Source organism: Limanda limanda, chromosome 9 (assembly GCF_963576545.1).
Source record: "Limanda limanda chromosome 9, fLimLim1.1, whole genome shotgun sequence".
NCBI lineage: Eukaryota > Metazoa > Chordata > Actinopteri > Pleuronectiformes > Pleuronectidae > Limanda > Limanda limanda.
In genome coordinates this window covers 1,762,870-1,780,013 of record NC_083644.1, presented here as the reverse complement: position 1 = coordinate 1,780,013, position 17,144 = coordinate 1,762,870, and the positions used below count along the sequence as shown (strand labels likewise).

The 17,144-nt window shown below is 40.7% G+C and overlaps 1 protein-coding gene across 1 annotated transcript; it reads right to left on the bottom strand.

Moving 5' to 3' along the window:
- Nucleotides 1-11,222: 11,222 nt before the first annotated feature.
- On the bottom strand, nt 11,223-16,623 carry LOC133010044 (phospholipase A2 inhibitor and Ly6/PLAUR domain-containing protein-like). Its single transcript, XM_061077458.1, has 6 exons — nt 16,572-16,623; nt 15,979-16,080; nt 15,713-15,880; nt 15,472-15,588; nt 14,262-14,419; nt 11,223-11,321 (listed from the first exon to the last, which is right to left on the bottom strand). The coding sequence occupies exons 1-6, from the start codon at nt 16,621-16,623 to the stop codon at nt 11,223-11,225; spliced, it is 696 nt and encodes a 231-aa protein (XP_060933441.1).
- Between the last annotated feature and the right edge of the window lie 521 nt (nt 16,624-17,144).

Genomic DNA, 17,144 nt, shown 5'->3' with positions numbered 1-17,144 from the left:
GATGATCAGGTAAGTTCAGCAGATTCCTCATACGACCTCTCATCAACACGGAGGCACTTTATATACTCTACAGGTGATGAACGCCTGTTTGACTGATACATGTCGGAATATCAAAGGGATTGGGCGTGTTTACATTTATACAGCGTGATCATTCAAACTGTCAGATTCTATCTTGCCACAGAGGAAAACACGTCAACACACCTAAACACACCCATTTTAACTTCATCACTGTTAACCTGTTTAGGATTGTGCACCACAAACAAAAAGCATGAAACATAGACCTACATTTTATCCTTAGGATAATTTAAGTATTGAGACATCAATATGTATATAGATAGATAGATAGATAGATATATATAACATACAAACACTGTTCACATAAATTAAATAGTTTTTGCCTTGGTCACACAATTGTTGTGTGTGTCAGAACACCTCATGGAGTGTTATTACAGGGGAAGCAATTATGCAAATCATACTTCCTCCCTTCCTCATATTGTATGTGGTTCTGTTTTTGCCCATCAGTCTCTCTTTTGTCACAGAGGAAAAAAGGTCAACACACCTAAACACACGTCAACACACCCATTTTAACTTCATCACTGTTAACCTGTTCAGGATTGTGAACCAAAAACAAAAAGCATAAAACATAGACCTTCATTTCCCTCAGGATCATTTAAGTATCTAGACATAAGTGAGCATCATATTATTACTTGCTGATTCAATGACCATGTTGTGCATAAGATTGACTGGGAGAAGCTCTCCTGTCAGTCAGACCTTGAATGCATCCTGATGCAGTAATAATTATACAAAATATATATGCAAGGCCCACCTCCCAAAGGATAAGCTGTGGAGATAATGGATGGATAGGATAAATATTGGATGGTACCGTCCAAACTGTCTTGTGTTTTACTATTTTTCCAGATGAAGGTTTCAATGACACTCTGTGTTTTCAAGTATGATGATTAATAATAATAATAATAATAAAACACAAGTAAGATAGCTCTTATCAAAAACTAATTTACAAAGTGTTTCAAAAACATAACAAAATTACATGAAGCCAAAAGAAATGTAGGTAAAAGCCATATTATAAAAATTAGTCTTTAAACAAGATGGTGGCTGATCTGATTCCCAGTGGAAGGTTATTCCATAGTTGTGTCATTGAGGGATTTTATTCAAAGTCAGTCATCATAGGGTTGGTATTCAGACAGGGCTGTATTGTTGACGCTCCCTGTTACACTGCCACACCTACTGTTGAACAGCTTCTCTCTATTTTTACTTTAATATTAGACCTTTGAAAGTCAGAAGTATGCTATGTGGTGGTTATGTACATGTGTGCATACAAACACAAACATGGGTGACGTGTGTTGTTTTTCCCTTGGTCACACTATTTCTGTGTCGGAACACGTCATGGAGTGTAATTACAGGGAAAGAAATTATGCATTTCATACTTTATCACTTCCAACAAGGTGCTTATGTTTTTGTCCGCATTTGTTTTTTTGTTTGTCTGTCTGTTACTCAGCAGAAAAACATTAAATGTCAATCAATCAATCAAATTCTATTTGTATAGCCCATATTCACAAATCCCAATTTCTCTCATATGGCTTTAACCAGGTGTGACATCCTCTGCCCTTAACCCTCAACAAGAGTAAGGAAAAACTACAAAAACCTTTTAACAGGATAAAAAGCCGTAGAAACCTCAGAGAGCCACATGTGAGGATCCCTCTCCCAGGACAGACAGAGGTGCAATAGATGTCAAGTGTAAAGAAAAACATCATTGATGAGGGTTAACATTTGGAGCCGAACTCAAGGTTAAGTTAAAGTTATGTGTGCGTGTGTCTATATCATGGTGCTGACTTAAGTCACCTTAATTTCACCTAGACCCTATCCCCTTTTGCCAAAAGTAGTAATTGTAGATAGGGTAGTGCTTGTTGTAGTTTGGGCAGTAGTTGTTGTAGTTGGGGAGTAGTTGTTGAGGAAGTTGTTGTTGTATTTGGTGTAGTGTGATAGATCCTAGTGTACCACTGTGTGGAGTTCCTGACCAAGGGTCCCATTTATAACCGTTGCGTACATAAACGTGCGTTTCACCACTTCTTATGCAAACGTTGAGATTCATACAAACAAACTTGACTTTTCTACAAAAACTCTGACCCATGAGTACGAACGTTTTGGAGACGGGAAAGTGGCGACGCAGACGTGAAGTGTTGAACTGAAGCCAGATTATTAATCCACTTCATCATTTACCAACAGCTTCGTTGTGCTTGCGTTACATTTCTGTTCCACACAAACCTTTCAATTGAAAAATATATAAAAAAAATTACAGCAAATTACGTTCAGATTCCATTAAACAGCGGAGTTACAGAGAACACGGCCCACTGGAGATCACTCACTAGAAATGAGAACAATTATTCACTTTCCAAACAATATCCCAGTGGAGGTTAGGATCCACTGATGTGAGGGAATCGGTCTAATTGCTCTAAATAAACATTTCATGCTCCGTGATGGATGCACGCGAATGGAAGCATGAGGAGAAAACCAGAGTTCAGCGATGACTGATCAGTTGATATAGATTCTATAAATCTTTGATCTGTAATATTTATGCTGAACTGAGTCCAGTATCAGAATTTCATAATCCTGCAGTTTTGGATGATAAAAACACAAACATGAGAGTTCCCTCGCATTCTGAGAGTGTGTTTTTTTTGCCTCCACTTTTGAATTGTATCTTTTCTTATTTCAGGCTCGGTTCTCTCTATTGTCTTCACACTCACGTACTGTGTTAACAGCAGCAGCAGCAGAAGATCAGTGTATTTTATTTATTAGTGATATCACTGCTGTTGGGACATGGTTTTTGTGGAACCACAGGCCTCCTTTTCGGCCTTCATGGGTAGTCAAAAACCTGAAACCGCATGGTCCCTTTGTTCTGGAGAACTACCAGAAAGCCAAGAAACTCAATCTCCCAGGATGCCGCAGGTCCTTTTTCTGGACAACTTCACCCAGAGGTGTGAAAAAGCCACAAAAGTCAAGTCCAATTGGTCAGTCTGGCCCCATGACCTGTCAGGTCACCGGGCCAATATAAGGCCAGTGTGACGACCCTCCACTCCACTAGGGGTCTTCTCTCTTTCCGGTGTCCTGGTGGAGTGATGGGTCATCAGGCTGATGAGCCACAGCTGTGTCCGGGCTGGTTATATCAGGACGGCTCTTCCGGTTCGGAAAACCCCTTCCCGGCTGCAGACGGCTGTACTTCACTCGGCTGTTGACTTTGGCTTGTTAAACCTTAGTGTCATAATAAATACTTGTTTTTGTTCATCCCTCGTCCGTCTCCCTCTTTGTTGACACAGCTCCGAGTCAGGCTGCGTCACACCAGGTCTCCCCCTGTTTTCTACCGTGAACTGTTTACCCACCATTGTTTTGGTAAGGCTAGTGTACGTTAAAATCCACACTACAAGGTGTCTGCCATCGCAACACTAAAGCCAACCACACTGTTTGATTTTTTTGATTCATAAACTTAAATCTAATCCTTTAATTTCAGATCTAACATTGGAGAAACCCTGTGTAGAACAATTTGTTTCTTCCCTAGCACCGAGCCTGACCCCTGGCAGCGTGGGGCCACAGAGCGTATCCGCCATGTCCTCCAACTTCCCAGAGATAAGCATTTCCACAGTAGAAGCTGTAGGAAGCCGTACTCTGACATTCTGGCCCAGACAAATTACCACTACTCAGAAGATGATGACAGCATCTCTGAGTACAGTTCAAAATATGGTTATGACCGAGCACACAGTGACAGCGCCTCTGAAGTCCACTTAGAGTTACAGCCCTGAGCCACGACACAGGCAATCCAGAGCTCGACCCTCACGGCCATAACCAACACAGTTAAACCCTGTACTGACAGTCAGTATTAAGTTTCATGCAGTTAAAATAGGCAAACTGTTTTGTTAGCAACAGCAGCAAACTCAAAAACCTAAATTATGATTAAACTTACATACCACTGCCAACTCTGTAAATATGTTTGGATCGACTACTTTCATTCCACAATAATGTAGTCCATACCACACATGTTAGGACATTAGGAATGTATTACAGAAACATGATACACTCATTTTAATTTTGAGATTTTGAAAATTATGACAACCTTCTGCAGAAAAACCTGAGAAGTTTAAAATTGGTAAGTCTAACAGATACGACTGAGTACTACATTGAGTAAGATCCAATGAGTGAACAAAACTGGACATGGCGGATACGCTCCCTGGCCCCACGCTGCCAGGGGTCAGGCTTGGTGCTAGGGAAGAAACAAACTCTTGGAAATTCCAAAAATGACTTTATCATTGTACGTGCCTCTCTACATCCTATCTTACAATTTCCAAATGTCACATTTTTTTTCTGTTTTCTCCCTAAACGGTTATTGTAACTCTGAATTATTTGACTAATTTGAATCCTACTTAGCTAACTAGATAGTATATACAAATGCCCAGATGTTACCGTCCAAATGAACTGAAAATTGACTTTCCCAGCTTTGCACTAAACATGTTCAAGTACGCCATCAGGAACACACGTTAGGTGCGATCCTGACTCCGCATGGGGGATGTTGGGAAACGGTTTTTGTGAAACCAAAGGCCTCCTTTTCGGCCTACATGTGTGGTCAGAGCCTGAGAACAAGCATGGTCTCTTTGTTCATTAGAACTATTAGAAAGCCAAGGAACTCAGGCTCCCAGAATTCCGGTCAACTTCACACAGAGGTGTGAAAAGCCACAAGGGTCAACTCCTATTGGTCAGTCTGGCCCCATGACCTGCGAGGTAACCAGGCCAATATAAGGACAGGTCTTCCCCAATTCTTTCTCTTTCCATCTACCCATCGAGGAAGCAGGCGGCCAGCCTCTCTTCCTGCATCGCCGAGGGAGAAGCCGGGCTGCTCCAGCTCAAATCTTCTCTTCCCACCCAACCAGAGGAGGTCAGAGGTGCAGCTTCCAACTCATCTCTTCAAGGAAACCTACACGCATCTCAAGCTTTTCCAAACTCCTCGCAGCGACTCGAAGACCTGCAGGTAAGAACTTCAAACCAGCGACTGAGCCACAGCTCGACAGAACCGCAAATGCAGAAACCTTACGACCAGCCAGGATACGTCACAGAACTGCGAACTGCACAGCAACTTTCTCCCTTTCTAAGGACTGGTAACATACGGGGCTTAATAATGATACTAGACTAAGCAAGACTGTTTATTTGATTCTGTGTAGTGTTTGTAAGTTTGATATATGTTGTGATATTATGCTTATCAGTTAAATGAAAGTTAATGATAGGTAGGCTCTTTACAGGCTGTCTCTCTCTGAATCTTTCATTCTTTGATTAATATTTACAGACACACGCATATCTCCTCATCTCATTAGCTCAGACCCCCGCTACATGTCGTAAAACCACTTCAGAAGAAGGGGGGGGGGGGGGCTACATTCTTAGGAGCCCACAGGAAGGTGTTACTCTTTTGGTCAACCACCATTTTGAGAGCCCCTCATTTACATAAACACACACACTCACATACACATCTTTGTAATAGTTAGTACTTTTGTCAGTAATTTGTGTTTTTATACCTTATTATAATCATAATAAATGTTTTTCTTTCACAAATGTTCTTTCATTAATGTTGCATAAGTGAATTTTGCCAACCTTTGAAGGGTGCTTCCCCGAGGTAACTTTAACCAACTTAAGTTATGATTTAATATTAATATTTTAAATATTAACGTTTTATATCTTATTTTGATTACCACATTTATTGAATGCGGAAAGGCACACCATCTTATGGTATTACTTTTGACGCATTATGCACAACACTGCTGTCCCATAAAATGTCTCTTCCCCTCCACCTCACTAACAAACACCTCATGTCAGTGTCAGAAAGTTTCACTTCCTCTTCTCATCGCTTGATGCCGTGACTCTGTCAGGACTCACGGTGGAAGCCCATTGGTCAGGAGGATAATTTAATATTCATGAGGTGCTGTGCATTGGTTGAAAGTGTGCGTTTAGAGGGCGGAGTATGAAGCAGATCCTAGTACGAAGGTTTCCAGGTGGACTGTGATTTAAAAAGTGAACATTGCCATCAGGTGTGCATTCGCATGTTTTATAAATCAGATTTTTTTTTTGCGTACGCCATTTCTGACTTTTGTCCGCACGTATACTTTTAGTATGAATCTCACCCACTAATTTATAAATGAGACCCCTGCTCTCTATTTAAAAGGGTCTGAGTTTCAGGCTCTGAGTAGATTTACTCAAAACGGCTGCTCTCCTCTTATAATCTGGACACTTGGAGATTGCTCAGATATTGTTTACTGGCTTTTTTACCCAAAAGGATCTGTTAAAAAATAGTCGAATAGAGTAACTTTCTGGAATCAGTAAGTTGTAAAAAATCACCACTGTATTCCAATTACTGTCCAAGAGCATAAAGGCAATGTCCGCAACTTCTCTTATTGTCTTTAATTACATTATTATTGCAGTGAACTTGCAGGGGAAGAGCATACAGGGAAGAATAAAATATCTTATCTGCATCTTGGAAGGATCTTCACCGGTCAGAATGGCTGCCTGTAAAGAATACTTCTATTCTTTCTAATTCTCTCACAAAATATCATTTCATATTTCCCCCCACAACCCTCTTACTGGAATTTTCTGCAAAACACGTTTACTGGAACATTGTTGTCATGGTGATCAATGGTCTTTAAAATACAAAAACATTGTCTAACAGTTGTTGCACACCTCGTGTTCCGCGTTCCCACAGAACTGTTCATCTTTTTCCCGAACAGAGGACTTACAAATCAACAGATTCAGCAGTGTTGGACAATCTCAAAGAAAACAACAAACAAGACAACAATACATTGAAGTTATTTGACCTCATCTATTTAACCTTATCATCAGAATTTACTCCTGGTTATATTTAATTCAGTTTACCAGAAGCTTTTACTTTAAATACACTGTTCTCATTAGTTACAGTAGTTTCTTAATACAGCAGGTTAAAGGATCAGCATGCTATATACCAGAATTATGATTTTACTTGTTAAGCTTGTGAAATCCTACAACTCTTTGGCATTAGGGGTGCAACGATTAATCAACGTAGTCGCCAAAAAAGTATGACAAAAATAGTCGTCAATGACTTTCATTGTTGGTTAGGTCTTGAGGCGTGGTTTTCGCGCTGTGAAGCTGAACTAAACATCTTTTGAGGTGATGATGGAAGTAGCATTGAGCTATCTTGCTTCCTTCCTATCTCTGACAGTCATGCATGTGCAATAGCGACAAACTTAGCACAATGGCGGTGTCTGATGCCACACAATCAAGAACCAGAAAGTCCAAAGTATGGAATCAACTACCAAGAATATTTGAAAGCTGGACCTTGCTTACCATGGTAGTACGTCCGTTATACACAAACATTTGAAGAGGAGGCACTTTGAACATCTAAACATCAACGATGCAGACTTGCCTCGGTAAGGTTAGCTTGTTATCTAACCTGCTACATATAGATGAAGTTGTTTTGTCTGACAAACGTCTTTTAAAATCACATTTATGCAGTCCGAAGAAGAGTACAGGTACCATGTATGGCTTTCTGCAAAAGAAGCAGCCGTGTACTCCGCAGCAAGCAACATCCACTCAATCAGAGCAAATCTTCTATGCAGCAGGGAATAACTGCTCTTAGAAGAGAGCAAGCCTCACTCAAGACCATGTGGAGATGCTAACTTCCCTCAGTTTGAATAAACTGACATGTACCATTATCTAGTTGCAACTTGCAACTGACTCTGTAGACCACGGAAAGCCTGGCTCAAAATCCACTTCTTTTCTTTTGTTGAGGGAAAGTGTTGTTTTGTTTGTTTGTTTTTTTGCTGCTACTTTCCTCTGTCCTTTGTTCACAGAAAAAATGGATACTTGAATCTTAATCATTTTTTTAATGTTGCACTTTTCCTGTCATTGGTTATAAATGGACAAAAACTTAATATTATTGTATTTTTGTATCAAAACCCCTAATGAGCATCAACGTTTTTAAATAAACTATTGATCTTTATTGTCTTGATTGTTAGTCATCACTTGTCGAAAACAACCTCAAGCTAAATTAAAAGGTTTATGGCTAAATTAAAGCCATTTATTATTTAATTACAGAGTTATACAGATGATACAGATTTAATTAAAGTGTTTTAAATAAAACAAAAAGCATAAAACATAGACCTTCATTTCTTTCAGGATCATTTAAGTATCTAGACATCACTATTATTGACATACACACACTTTAACGTGTGGTCAGCTACACATCATGTCCTTTAAGCATTAACTACACTCTGTAGCGTAGTCAACACTTTGTAAACGCACACACACACACACACAAGGATAATGAGCGGACCTCAGCCAAGGCCCTCCCTCACACACACACACACACACGGTGCGTCATCTCAACTTCAGAAGTTCCCATGCTCCTTATCAAACAAGGAGGTTTTCATACCTTTTTTCTCACAATATTTCATGAATCACTTCATTATATTAGTTCTGAGACGTCCTCTCTCATGTGCATGGTTACCAGTTCGTTGCTATGCTCGTTGCACTTTCTGTGGTTTTGCTCTGTGTCTGACCTTGTGCCTGAGTCGAGAAGATTTACATCATTCAAATTGAGGGAAATAGTTGTAGTGTTATCCCAACGGTCCCTCTCTTGACATGTGTTAATCATACAGGCTGTTTTCAGCATCATCAACACGCGACGCCAGGAGGGCAGGACTGCCTTGTGAACCAGCCAACTAGGCACTGCCCCGTGTAAGATACAGCAGCTGCGTAGATCCCTAGTGCGAAGGCGCCAGGCTGGTCACAACAGACACGCTTTTCTCCGCGGCGGTCATCCTATTCCTCTCCGTGATCACACATGCAGCTGATATGTGTCATTAACTGCAACAGCGTCCCAGCATTTGTCCTTTTTAATGTTGTCTTTATGCAACATGTGCCGAGGATCATACAGCTCACTGTACTTCTCCATATCAATTATTAATTTAATGTCATCCTTCTTCAAGAACTTCTCCGCTGTTTGCTCCGTTCAATGTCTGGTGTCGAGGGTAAATTACGTATTCTCCACTCAAGCCTATGGGGAGAGTACGTAGACACACACACACACACACACCCCTTAAGAGGGGGGACATTTAATAATGTGATCGGTAAAATTGGTAAAATTAAAACTCCAGGACAACAGAAGGGGAATACAAACTATGGGATGCATATTTGATCATTTATATCATATAAAATACGTCATCAATATCGTTTAAAATCATTTTTCAGTGTCTTTCCTGCAGCGATACGCTCGCTTCAAGCGCAAAAAATAGACTCCATGCCGAAACGATCGCTGCACGGTGATCGGCAGCCTTGGCGCAGCGCTGCACTTCAGCCTCTGGTGGAACCGGCACAAAGGATTAACATGGGAGTGGATGGGAGTCAGCTGTTATTTAAGGCATGGCGCTTCGCTTACGCGTCGCTTCAGCGCCCGGTATAAACCCGGCGTCAGGCGCGTACCGGGCGAGTACCAGGAGCGGGCGAGTGTGTGTGTCTGTGTGTGTGTGTGTGTGCCCGCCCCAAGATAGCACACCGGTCCGGGGTCTCCGCCCCTGCCCCCGCTCAGAGAGACACTGTGAGATCAGAGCTCGTTCACGTGAAGCAGCCGCTCAGTGACTGACTGCTTCTTAACTATGGAAACAGTGAAAACACAGAGTTTCTCTGGTCTCAGCTGCTCAGAGATCAGCGCCACAGCTTCTTGATCAGAGCAGAAGCTGCAGTTGGTTTCTACCGAGCTTCAGTATCTGTGTTCGCCTCCAGTCTGACCTGCTCTCGCTTTTTGTTTATATTTCGCCAACTAAAATATATATTTTTAAGCTATTAGGCTGTAGCAATATGTTTTTATTTATTTCAAAATAGGGTACTTCTTATTTCATACATTTTCCACAAATATGGGGAGGACTCAAATAGCCCTACAAAGTTCTGTGTTTAATTTATTTCAAAGTAGGCCGACACTTGCCTGTGTATTTTGTTTGTTTGTTATTTTGTTGCTTGTCTGTTTGAGTAGCTGGCTGAAAGCAAAGAAGTAGTAGGTTTACCTTTTATTGGTAACCTAACTGTTACGGTTCGTTGTTTCTGAAATAAGAGGCCTGACTGCTATGTTCGCAGCAAACTTTAAAAAAAAAAAATATTCAGCCATGGTTTAACTGCACTATAGGCTGAGTCCTTGTTTACCTGAAATATGCACTTTATAATTTTATTTTGTACCGCCCTGTTTGGCAATGTTATTTTTCAATAAAATAAAACCTTTGCAAAAAGCAAGCCAATCCACTTTTCCATGTTGATAAGAGCATTAAAATGAAAAAGAAAATTATGGAAAAAAAATAAATGAAAGGACATTTAGAATAGATACAAATTTGCGATTAATTGTGATACATTTTTAGTTAACTGGTTGGATGGTACTGTCCGAACTGTCTCGTGTTTTTACAACAGTAAAAAAAATAAATTATAAATAAATAATTATTTATCCAGATGTCAATCTGTGTTTTCAAGTATAATGACCAGTTACAAATGTGACTGATTTTATTGTTGTTCTGAATGATGGTTGAATTTATTAACATCACGTAACAGTCTACAAAAGAATAACCACAACAAGTATTTTCCTTCACTTTCAACATGACAAAAAAAGCATTAAATGAATAAAACATTATTAAGAGTTAAAAGAATTTTTTTTATTTTATTTGATTAGAATCTCGCACCAGTAATGAGTCACATTGGCATTAATATATGAGTTTAAAATCAAATGTAATAGAATATCAATGCAAGAATTTAGTATTATACTATTTTTAAACATTGTATGATAGTGGTACAGTTTTCAAAAAAAGTTAAATAAGATCAAATGTATAACAGTATTCAGTCCACTTCAAATATTAACACAGGTTTGTGAAGAAATCCCCAGTGAGTATGTTCCTGTGAAGCTATACATTTTTCGCTTATATTAAGGCTAATGAATTTGACAAAAGTTAAGTTAAAGTTTTGTGTGCGTGTGTTTATATCATTGGTGCTGACTTAGCTCACTTTAACTTCACCCAGACCCTATCCCCTTTTACTAAATAAGTAAATTATAATCTGTGTGACTACCAATCAAAGATGGCAGCAAGTAAACCAAAGACCAGACTTCTAAATGTTCTCTCAGAGTCCTTCAAGTGGATTCAAAGGTTCTTCCATTTTTGTTCTGAACTCTAAAACAGGATGAAAATGAGGAGTCCAATCAGCAGATGCAGCATTCCCATTCTGACACAACAGGCATCACTGGCAGTGGTTGTTGTAGTTGTAGCTGGCTGTGTCAAGGTTGTAGATGTGGTGGTAGTAGTAGTTGGGGAAGTGGTTGCTGTAATTGGGGTAGTGGTTGTTGTTGGGGTGGTGGTTGTTGTAGTTGGCGTGGTGGTTGTTGTAGTTGGGGTAGTGGTTGTTGTTGTTGGGGTAGTGGTTGTTGTAGTTGGCGTGGTGGTTGTTGTAGTTTGGGTAGTGGTTGTTGTAGTTGGGGTAGTGGTTGTTGGGGTAGTGGTTGTTGTTGGGGTGGTGGTTGTTGTAGTTGGCGTGGTGGTTGTTGTAGTTTGGGTAGTGGTTGGGGTAGTGGTTGTTGTAGTTGGCGTGGTGGTTGTTGTAGTTTGGGTAGTGGTTGTTGTAGTTGGGGTAGTGGTTGTTGTTGTTGGCGTGGTGGTTGTTGTAGTTTGGGTAGTGGTTGTTGGAGTAGTGGTTGTTGTCGTTTGGGTCGTGGTTGTTGTCGTCGGTGTAACAGTAGTTGTTGTTGGGGTAGTGGTAGTTGTTGTTACAGCCATGGTTGTAGGGACAGTTGTTGCTGTAGTTGGGGTAGTGTTTGTTGTTGTTGGGGTGGTGGTTGTTGTCGTTGGGGTCGTGGTTGTTGTTGTTACGGCCATGGTTGTAGGGGTAGTGGTTGTTGTTGTTGGGGTAGTGGTTGTTGTAGTTGGCGTGGTGGTTGTTGTAGTTTGGGTAGTGGTTGTTGTAGTTGGGGTAGTGGTTGTTGTTGTTGGGGTAGTGGTTGTTGTAGTTGGCGTGGTGGTTGTTGTAGTTTGGGTAGTGGTTGGGGTAGTGGTTGTTGTAGTTGGTGTGGTGGTTGTTGTAGTTTGGGTAGTGGTTGTTGTAGTTGGGGTAGTGGTTGTTGTTGTTGGCGTGGTGGTTGTTGTAGTTTGGGTAGTGGTTGTTGGAGTAGTGGATGTTGTCGTTTGGGTCGTGGTTGTTGTTGTCGGTGTAACAGTAGTTGTTGTTGGGGTAGTGGTAGTTGTTGTTACAGCCATGGTTGTAGGGACAGTTGTTGCTGTAGTTGGGGTAGTGTTTGTTGTTGTTGGGGTGGTGGTTGTTGTCGTTGGGGTCGTGGTTGTTGTTGTTACGGCCATGGTTGTAGGGGTAGTGGTTGTTCTACTTGGGGTAGTGGTTGTTGTAGTTGGCGTGGTGGTTGTTGTAGTTTGGGTAGTGGTTGTTGGAGTAGTGGTTGTTGTCGTTTGGGTCGTGGTTGTTGTCGTCGGTGTAACAGTAGTTGTTGTTACAGCCATGGTTGTAGGGACAGTTGTTGCTGTAGTTGGGGTAGTGTTTGTTGTTGTTGGGGTGGTGGTTGTTGTCGTTGGGGTCGTGGTTGTTGTTGTTACAGCCATGTTTGTAGGGGTAGTAGTTGGGGTAATGGTTGTTGTTTTTTGGGTAGTGGTTGTTGTTGTTTGGGTAGGGGTTGTTGTCGTCGGGGTCATGGTCGTTGTCGTCGGGGTTATTGTTGTTGGGGTAGTGGTTGTTGTAGTTGAAGTAGTGGTAGTTGTCGTCGGGGTGGTGGTTGTTGTTGTTGGGGTGGTGTTAGTTGTTGTTACGGCCATGGTTGTAGGGGTAGTGGTTGTTGACGTTGGGTTAGTGGTTGTTGTAGTTGGGAGGGTTGTTGTTGTTGGGGTAGTGGTAGTTGTATTGGGGATAGGTGTTGTTGGGGTAGTGGTTGTTTTACTTGGGGTAGTGGTAGTTGTTGTTAGGGTAGTTGTAGTGTAGAAAGTGGTTGTTATAGTTGGGGTAGTGGTTGTTGATGTTGGGGTAGTGGTTGTTGTTGTTGCGGTAGTGGTAGTTGGGGTAGTGGTTGTTGTAGTTGGGTTAGTGGTTGTTGTAGTTGGGGTTGTTGTTGTTGTTGGGGTAGTTGTAGTGGGGAAAGTGGTTGTTGTAGTTGGGGTAGTTGTTGTTGTAGTTAGGAGGGTTGTTGTAGTTGGGGTAGTAGTTGTTGTAGTTGGGGTAGTGGTTGTTGTAGTTGAAGTAGTGGTTGTTGTAGTTGGGGTAGTGGTTGTTATAGTTGGGGTAGTGGTTGTTGTAGTTGGGGTTGTGGTTGTTGTAGTTGGGGTAGTTGTTGTAGTTGGAGTAGTGGTTGTTGTAGTTGGAGTAGTGGTTGTTGTTGTTGGGGTCGTGGTAGTTGCTGTTACGGCCATGGTTGAAGGGTTGGTGGTTGTTGTAGTTTGCGTGGTGGTTTGGTTAGTTGTTGTTGTTGGGGTCGTGGTAGTTGAAGTTGGGCTAGTGGTTGTTGTAGTTGGGGTCGTGGTTGTTGTCATTGGGGTAGTGGTTGTTGTAGTTGGGGTAGAGGTTGTTGTAGTTGGTGTAGTGGTTGTTGTAGTTGGATTAGTAGTTGTTGTAGTTGGGGTAGTGGTTGTTGTAGTTGGGGTAGTGGTTGTTTTAGTTGGGGTAGTGGTTGTTGTAGTTGAAGTAGTGGTTGTTGTAGTTGGGGTAGTTGTTGTAGTTGGGGTAGTGGTTGTTGTAGTTGGGGTAGTGGTTGTTGTAGTTGGGGTTGTTGTAGTTGGGGTAGTTGTTGTTGTAGCTGGGGTAGTGACTGTTGTAGTTGGAGTAGTGGTAGTTGTAGTTGGGGTAGTGGTTGTTGTAGTTGTGGTTGTTGTAGTTGGGGTAGTTGTTGTTGTAGCTGGGGTAGTGACTGTTGTAGTTGGGGTAGTTGATGTTGTAGTTGGGGTAGTGGTTGTCGGCGTTGGGGTAGTGGTTGTTGTAGTTGGGGTAGTTGTTGTTGTAGTTGGGATAGTTGTAGTTGGGGTAGTGGTTGTACTAGTTGGGGTATTGGTTGTTGTAGTTGTGGTAGTGGTTGTTGTAATTGGGGTATTGGTTGTTGTAGTTGGGGTAGTGTTTGTTGTAGTTGGGATAGTTGTAGTTGGGGTAGTGGTTGTACTAGTCGGGGTAGTGGTTGTTGTAGTTGGAGTAGTGGTTGTTGTAGTTGGGGTAGTGGTTGTTATTGGTGCAGTGAGAGTGTTACACAAACTAGTTCCACAACAGGCTAGTCCACTGGTAATGTTACCAACATCTTGCATGAAAGGCAGTGACCCCAGGCTGGCAGCAGCTGCACACAGATTTGTAGATGCACAGCCAAAAGCTGGAGAAGTGCCGGCCCCATTAGTCACTAAAGATGAAACACAATCATAGGTTTATTAGTTGGACAATTTCAGAGAGAATTTTTCACTTTAAGAGTAACTTGAATTCTTCAGGAAATGTATTTTGATGACAGAAGTTAAACATTAGTTGTTGCCATGGTTACAGTCGTGCAGTATTTTAACATGAAGTACACGTGTACACTGACATGTACACGTGACATCACTTATTTCACTGTTTTATGTTCTCACGTGTGCAACAGACCCTTCAACTACACTGGTTGTTTTCAGAGGTGATACAGGCCTGAAGCTTTCAACCAGCAGAGGGCAGCAGAAGACTGTGTTTCACTCTGATGTTAATTTACTTGTCTCAGTGATAGAAGCAAGTCCACAATTTAAACATATGTTCACTTCTGTCAAAATGTTGAACTAAATCTAACTCAATTAATGAGTTTGCTCAATGTTTATTGTTGTGCAATATTTATCTCATCTCATGTCAAAGCTGTAACCATTTCTTAGTTCAATGATTATCAAAACAAAGAATTGTTCATTTAAGTCATTTTGGAATCAAAGAAACTCAAAATGAGCAAAAAACGTTTTCTAACTTTTCTTTTCTTTTCTCTTAGTAAATGAAAAAAAATGTAGTTGTGCACAAAGCCAGATACTTTTATAATCAAGTGGAGCTCCAGGAAATCGTGATGGAAAATAACAAACAAATTAACTGAGAAATCATCAATAGTTTTGTCAACTGGTCAAGATGGAACTAATTTTAACTACTTTATCTCCTCTGTGCTTTTTAATTCTAAAACTTTATGATGATCTTAAAATGATGAGAAAGTAAATATTCCATGAAAAGACAAGTCAGTAAAAAGTAAGTTTTGTTTTATCTTTAATGTTATGGACCATAAATACAGAGCAACACAGATGATACATATTTAACTAAAGTGCTTTAAAAGTTTAGTACATGAGTAAATATATCTTAACTCTTCACTCTTTTGTATGAATATTTTAAAAATACTTAAAGGTAGTAGAATAGGTTTGAAGTAATCTTTGTTTAAATGCAGTATAAAAGAAGAAGACTTACCACTTGCTTGAAAGCAGCGATCCTCTGTTCCCCTACATTGTACTGAAGAGCTGCAGTCAGAGGTGACGGGGTTACAAACGTGACACTGAAGACTGTTAACTGCTGAAGCCACCGGGACTGAAACAGACAAAAAATGATACTGTTTATTAGAGTCAGAGAGAAGATGGAAGTGTTATGGATTAAAAACAGAATATGTCAGGAGAAGGATGCAGATTAATAAGAGTCATCTACATCTACTTACAAGGCAGAGTGTTGGAGTTGCAGCTGTCTGTGTTGCAGCATGTAGCACTTGCAAGAGCACTCGAAACACCCAAGTTAACTGAAAATGTCTGAGAGCCTGTGGATGGACACAGGGACGGGGGGGCACAGGACTTGTAGATTTGCCGTCCAGGAGTCCCAAGTGAAACGGCTGCAGAGTCAAAGTGCAGTTTGTTAATGGTGATGGAAAGCACACGTCACTTTGCAGTACATGTATTTAACTGGAAAGTAACTTGTAGAGAAGTTTACCTTGAATGGAAGCTGTGATACACATCGTGCCTGTGGGACATAGAGCTTCTACTGTGGTTGAACAGTCATTACTTGCGCAGTTTGCACACAAAAGTGCTTCACCTGCAATGTGGACAAAAATCAGTGACTATTACTGATATGTTGATCTGATCTCAATTGTGGTTCATAAAGGCCTAAAAATCGTCTCACTGTTCAAAAGGAGTTTCAGACATATGGGTTGTGTTCATTCAACCATGAGCGTATTAACCCAGAACAACAAGAATCAAGAAAAGTAATATTTCTTCAAGAAAACCAAACTACAAAGTTTTGTAAGTAAGTGCCATTTAAGTGCTACTAAATTGTTAGTTTTAACATTTATTCGAAGTAGAGACGGAAGAGTTTTTCCGTCTCTGTGTTTTTAGTTTGCGGCAGAACATGTACAGACTTAGCAGCACGGTACGCAAGTACTAATGTTTTGAACCGGATACGGGCAGCCACTGGTAACCAGTGAAGGGAGTGGAGGAGGGGAGTAGAGTTAGCCAATACTTTAATAATATAATAATAATAATAATATAATAAAAAATAATATATTATTGAAAATAGTAATTAGTTACCTGTGCTGTAGAGCGCCCAGATGAGAGTCAGAGAAAGAAGCAGCTTCATCATGATGATCAGGTAAGTTCAGCAGATTCCTTATACGACCTCTCATCAACACGGAGGCACTTTATATACTCTACAGGTGATGAACGCCTAATATCTCAGGGATTGGGCGTGTTTCCATTTTTACAGCATGATCATTCAAACTGTCAGCCTCTATCTTGTCACAGACGAACAGACGACAACACACGACAACACACCTATTTTAGCTTCGTTACTGTTAACCTGTTTAGGATTTTGCACCAAAAACAAAAAGCATAAACATAGACCTACATTTCCCTCAGGATCATTTAAGTATTTGGACATCAACATAGACTGGTCGACTTTCATGTGTCACCAACTGATTTCCTTACTTCTCTTGGTTCATTTGTATGGAAATAGTTAAACAGCAGGACAAACAATAACCTGCAAATAGCTCAGCTTCTGCTAACTTGATCAAAACTACACAACCAATTTTAATAATGCTGACTATTGTAATGCGGGTGGAAACAAGCATAAAAGTCTAATACCACCTATATGTTGGAGTTTAT